At 37.4% G+C, this 6559-nt stretch overlaps 2 protein-coding genes across 2 annotated transcripts in view; one reads left to right on the top strand and one right to left on the bottom strand.

Moving 5' to 3' along the window:
* LOC104753315 (receptor like protein 30-like) overlaps positions 1 to 2141 on the bottom strand; it is a 4869-nt gene extending 2728 nt beyond the window's left edge. The window contains exons 1-2 of the mRNA XM_019237673.1: positions 573 to 2141; positions 3 to 476 (exon numbers count right to left, since the gene is read on the bottom strand). Of these exons, the coding sequence (XP_019093218.1) occupies positions 3 to 476; positions 573 to 2062 (1964 nt within the window). The 5' untranslated portion in view covers positions 2063 to 2141. The remainder of the gene's footprint in view (positions 1 to 2; positions 477 to 572) is intronic.
* Positions 3896 to 5017, top strand: LOC104753314. Its single transcript, XM_010475584.1, has one exon. The coding sequence runs from the start codon at positions 3896 to 3898 to the stop codon at positions 5015 to 5017; it is 1122 nt and encodes a 373-aa protein (XP_010473886.1).

Here is a 6559-nt window from a genome sequence, read left to right as displayed (position 1 = left end):
ACGATAGTCCCCCGAGTTCTTGCGGGATGTCCCCTGAGAGTTTGTTCCCTGACAGGTCTAATGACTCTAGCTCAGTCACATTGGCAAAAGACATCGGGATATGTCCAGTGAATGAGTTGTCTGATAAGTTTAGGGCAATCAATGATTTCAAAAGACCAACAGATTCTGGAATCTCTCCTTCGAGTTTGTTTCCAGAGAAATCAATGGCAGAGTAGAAAGTAAGAACTTTGCCTTGCTCCATGAATAGACCTTTGTATTGCAAATCCAAAGTATCTTCATACGCAAACCGCCCATTCGAATAATCTCCCATATATAGCCTCTCTTCATCATGCATCTTGATAGACGTTGCACTCCAGTTCGCAAAGTAATTTCTTGGCAAGGTTCCCGTAAATCTGTTATGCGATATTTCAAGTATCTGGAGCTTAGGAAATGCAAGAGGACCTTGATCATCAGGTGGAGATATAGGACCATGAAACCTGTTTGAGCGTAGAGTAAGGACTTTTAGATTCTTCAATGCCTTGAGCCAGAAGGGAAATGAATCATTGATTCTGTTGTGATCCACACTTAAAAACCTTAGGAGAGAGCAGTTCAAGAGCGATCTTGGAAGCTTTCCGGTTAGCCTATTGTATCCAACGTCAAATGTCTGTGTCAAAGCACCACTATAAAACTCGTCTGGAATGTTTCCTTCCAACTTGTTTTTCCGGAGATTCACTATGGTGAAGTTACCCATACATGGAGGGATTGAGCCGGTGAAGTTGTTGTAGGATAGGTCAAGAATATCGAGAGAGGTTCGGTTACAAACTGAGAGAGGTATCTCTCCTGTGAAACTATTGTTCCAAGCAGACAAGTGGATGATAGAGACTGGTGGATTAGGGAATGAACCTTTGAAAGAGTTTAAAGCAATATTTAATACCTGCATCGATGAATTGGCCAAAACATGATCCAGTGAACCTCTAAAACCGGTGAATGAATTGTTGTGAAGATCCAGAGAGACTAAAAGAGGAAGACTCCATAACCAATCAGGAACGTCCCCTTTGATTATGTTGTTGGAAAGATCTAAATACCATAACTTCTTTAAGGGCTTCAAGAATCTGGGGAAATCACTGATGTTGCATCCGGACAAGAGCAAGACCTCCATGTCCTTCGGAAACTCGATATCTGAATTCATACTCGTTGGTGTTAAACTGTTTCCGGAAAGATCAAGGTGTGACAAAGATTTAAGAGAAGAGAAGATTTTTAAGTCAATTGGGTGGCTTATGTTTATGAAAGAGAGGCTGAGATGCTGAAGACTAACCAACTTTGAAATATGATCTATGATCTCTGCTTCAAAATGGTTATTCCCAAGCTGTAAAGTCTCGAGTTTAGAGGAAGAAATATTAGTGATTTCAAATGAGCCAGTGAGATGATTGTCACTCAAATCAAGATAAGAAAAGAAAGGCATTGTGAGGAGAGAAGAAGGTATGGTTCCAGAGAATTGATTAAAAGAAAGGTCTAAAGCTGAAAGATTGGTTAGATTCTGTACAAGTGGAGCTAAGTTACCGGTGAGCTTGTTGTGGGAAAGCTGTAACTTGGTTAATTTGGGTAGGTTACGTATTGAAGAAGGAACTTGGCCGGCGAAGCCATTAGAGGAGAGAAGCAAGACCTCAAGATTTTTGAGTTGACCAAAAGCAGAGGACAAGGGAGAAGAATCGAAGTTGTTGAACGAGAGGTTAAGGTAACGGAGATGACTCAACTCGAAGAGGCTACTGTTTGGTCTGAGAGTTCCACGTACACATCCACCGGGGAGTTCAAGAAACGTGACCGCACCTGTCGTGTTATCGCAGACCACAGCGCTGAAGAAGTTAATGTCGTCGCTGCAGATGCTGGAGAACTGAAACTCGTTTTTGAAACGTTTAAGGGTCTCGGTTTGGTCAGGAAGACACTGGAGAGCAGCGACACAGTGGAGGATGGAAACGAGAGAGAGTAAACGCCAAAACGAGTTCGACATTAAAGATGGATATAAGTGTGAAAATTTTAGGAAACGCAATGAATCTTTTAATTTCTTTGGCTTGTGAATCATCATCAATCCCTTGTGGCCTTGTTATATAGTCACACAAGTTGTAATCATTGACTTCTTTCGCGTGGCTTGAGTTCTTGACAACTCACAAAAGTCATCAAATTATCTTCATATAAGTACTCCTATCAGATATTATAACAACAACATGGCTTATATAGTACAAAACAGAAAGAGACAAAAATGAAATTATATATACGCGGTGGTGCATATGAATTCTAGAATTTAATTAATTTTTAATTTCTATCTTTCATTGGTCACTGGTTCAGAATTTGTGTGCATTTTAATTGTGCAAATAGATCACTCTTTTCCTGGTCAATACATTAGTGGAAGTAATAATTAATGAAAGAATTAATCTAGCAGGAGCGTTTTAAAGAAAAATAACAAGAGGAGGGTATGTGAGTTGTGTGGATAAGCTAGATTGAAATCTTTAGTTATTCGCGTTCATGTGGACATATAAATTGTTTTATATACGTACGACTTTTTTGTTTTTGTGTGTTACGAAAAAGTTCACGTGGCTTGAGTTCTTGAAACTCTCGGAAGTTTTCATATAAGATTGCGTACGATACTTTTATACTATACATATAAGGTCTGAAAAAGACGACTTAACATTTCTTTCGATGCCATGGTTGGTGTGAGCGCATCAGCCGAGTTCCAGTTTTGGACTCTAGTTCGTTAATCTGAAGCTAAAGTGTTACACAGTCAAAATTTGACTTTTGTTTCTGGTCAACACATATGTAATATATTCCCAGTTTCCCACGTAACTAGTTTCATCATTTTGAATAAAGAAAACGTAACTATATACTCTCTTTTTTTTTTAGCATCTATGAATTTATATTATTTTGGTAGGATTAGCATCTCTGTATATTATTAGCTATATAAACGCCGCGTATTAATTGTGTGAATTAGGTGAGTAATTATTGAGGATGATTGGTTATTAGGTGAATGTCAACGAAGGTGTTTTTGTATTCATGTAAGAAGTAGAACAACAACTGCTGAACATACATATATATACATACCCTGCTGAGTAATCTTCCGGAGAGTTGTATTTAAAGCTAACCAGAGATACAAAGAAAATAATTACGAGAAGATTTTGAAGTCGCTAGCTGAACATTAGTTTTGAGGATATCTGAGAAAAGCTAGCTATGATTTCCTCCCCATATGAACGTTGATCGATACACGTAAAAAACTGTAGAGCATTTTACCTTGGTAGTTATTATATGTCTAGCTTTATAAATACAACTATTTTTTAAACATACTTAATTCTTTTACCTTTAATGTCCTCATACTCAAAACGCAGATATTTACCATGCACACAAAATTAATATAGATCGAATATCAAGTTTGTAATTTTTTAATTCATGCAAAGTGTATTATTTAAACTGATAACTTTTTTTTGTGTGTTCTATATAAACACGTACGTACGGCACAAAAAATAATTTTCTTTGAGTGCGTCCAAAAAAAGTTTCTATTTTTATAAACCTCTTTGCAATGCCACATATTTTGTAGGAAAATAATACATCTTGTAAGAAAATAATTAATTCCTTGTACTTTTTTTTTTCTAAACCAAACCGACTCGCGTATTAGGAAAAAAAATACAAAAAGTTAAAAAAAACTGGTATGGTTAATTAATTAGGATTTTGCTAATTGCTTACATGTTTCCTTTTTTTTGGTTGGATTTGTTACGATATCATGTTATCCGCTATATTAGATTTGTATTAAAAGAAAAACCTGATTTGGTCATGCTTAGTTTGATCGATATATATATATATAATATATTTCCACTATCCCTCATAATCTCTTCAAATTTCGATTCAACCTACACTGAAACCCTAGCCACTCATGACGATCAAGAACGAAGACAGGATGAGAGTAAGTATTGTCGAGGAGAGATCTGATTTACGTGACTTGACTGCTGCTGCAATGAAGGCTACGTACAATACACGGAAACCAGGCGGAGTCGAAAGATGCATCGATGTGTTGAAACACTTGAAGTCTCTGTCTCTTTCCGTGAAGGATATGGAACATTCTGAATCAATAGCTAAGCTGGAGGCTTTGAGAAGTCATAGGAACCCTAAGATCCGTAAGGAAGCTCAAGTTTTGTTTCATTCGTGGTTGAAGACAATCTACACCCAAGGAAGCGACAACTCTTTCCAAGCTACTCTTACCAAGGCTCGTCTGGAGAGAAAGAAGCCTGTACTAACAAGGTGTTCGGAGTTGAAGAAGACGGAAGAACGGATATCTACGTCTCATGAAGCCACCACCTTTTCGGGGGTGAAGAATAAAGAAGACGAGAGTTCTCAGACTCTTGAAGCCGTAGAGATTAAGAAAACGATCAAACTCTCGGAGTTGAATAAAGAAGATCAGAGATCACTGACTCGTGAAACAGAGACGATTAAGAAAGAAGCAAGGAACGACGTTTTGGTTCTGAAACAGAAAGAGGATCATAAATCTGAGACTTGGGACGAGAAATATATTAAGAAAGATACAAAGAATGATCTAAAGCAGCTTAACATGAAGAGAAGACGTGTCGATTTGGAGGATGGTAAGACGAACAAGCCACATGAAGATATTGCCTACGTACCAAGTTCCGGTTCATTGACAAAGAAGACTACAACAGAAAAGGAGCTGAAGAACAAGAAAGTGGATGAGATGGTGAAGCTGTTCGAAGCAGCAAAGAAAGCTGCTGATGTGGCCAACACTAAGGGCATTCTCTCGGGTAAACTAGAGGCCTCTCGCTGCATTGATGCACTCTCGCTACTTATGAAAATCAACATTACTCCAAAACCTACTGAGCCAAGGAGGATGATGGAAAAGCTTGAGGGACTTACAAAGCATAAAGACCGCAAAATTTGTCATGTTGCATCAGCCCTTCTTCACCTTTGGAGACAGAGGATCAGAAAACAAGACCGTAAAAAGTCTGTGACCAAGACGTTTCCTAACAACTCCCGTGAAGCTTGTTAGATAGCTGCGGTCAAGGCTTCATCAGAGAATCTACAAAGATGTGAAGGTCACGGCTTGAACAAAAGAAAAGTCTCTAGTAGATTCTAAAGGTTATGAAACATAGTGTAAAACATATAAGTGTGTGGAACAGATGATATCATTTGTATGCGTAGTTGAGTTTTGAACAAGCTATATTAGTGGATTTCCGAAATGTTTTTCATCATCCTGGCGAGATGTAAGGTTCCACGTTGGAATCTGAATTCGTTAAATTTTCTGCTTCTTTTAATTTTCTATGCTTTGTTATTTTGTTACAGGAGTCAAAAACCAATAGTTTCTCCAAAACAAAACATTGACAGATACTCACAGTTCAGATTGGGTAACATACGAGAAGGTATTAAAAAAAGTAAAAAACATCAGGTTCCTATTCTTATAAGAAATTGATTATAATGTGATTAAATTGAATTGAACAAACCTAATACGGGAGTCGGTTTAATGCCTATTTGTTATCCTTACAATTTTGTAGAAAACCCTAAACACTAAGGGTTATAATTAAGTTTCCATTATTCAAAAAAATTCACATGTTTTCGTCTGTTGATAAATAAGATTCCACATTTTATTTTGATTCTTATGTTTCCATAATAATGTGGAAGTAATTTAGTAGTTTCAGTTCCTCTATTAACAGAAACAGAGTTTATAGTAAGTAGTAACACACAACATGCCATAATCATGTTTTTCAGTAACTTGAGACACATTCACAGATCAAGCCACACAAAAAAAAAGTAAATGAAAAGAAACAAATCAATCCTAAAGGTGTCTGATGCCTCTGAGAATGTTCTGACCATCATTCTTGATGAACCACCAAGGCTTGTACAAAGCAACAACATGTCATATTGCCAATCCAAACAACCACTACAACAAAACATGGATTTACCGACTGCAAAAACAGTCACTATACAGTCGCTAACTACTTAGTCATGACTGATTGGCAACTGACATACGTAGTCGCTAAACAGTGCGTCGCTAAAAAAATCAGTCGCTATGGAGCTACTAATTGGCGACTGATAATTGGGGTCGCTCTTCCCTCACCAAATAGTCGCTAAAGTTGCGACTGAATTGCAACGCTTTAGCGACTGATATGGTTACTCATTTGCGACTGTTTGGGTACTGTTTTGTTTACGTTTTGGTGACTGTTTTGCGACTGTTTAATTATCATATTTTTAAAAAAATTCTGGTAAAAATGCATTATTTGATTTTGTAATACCAAAACTGATTAAGAAAATATGTACTAAAACATAACAAACATGAAATTAAACAAATACATAAGTACCATGTTTTTACAAAAGTTCCAAAAGTTCCAAAAAACATCCAAATATCCAAGAGTGTTGCAAATATTACATGAGGGAACCTAACTTTGAAAATCAGTAGGGTTTAGGTCATTGGTTTGAGACTCAAGGAAGGCGACATAGTTTGGGTTAGTCTTGAGGAAGCTCACCAAGCGTGAGATCTCTGCTTGTTGCTCAGATGCAACCCGCAAAGCCTCAGCTGCAACCCGTGAAGCCTTTG

This window comes from Camelina sativa, chromosome 16 (assembly GCF_000633955.1).
Source record: "Camelina sativa cultivar DH55 chromosome 16, Cs, whole genome shotgun sequence".
Taxonomy (NCBI): Eukaryota; Viridiplantae; Streptophyta; class Magnoliopsida; order Brassicales; family Brassicaceae; genus Camelina; species Camelina sativa.
This window is presented reverse-complemented; position numbering and strand designations above follow the sequence as displayed.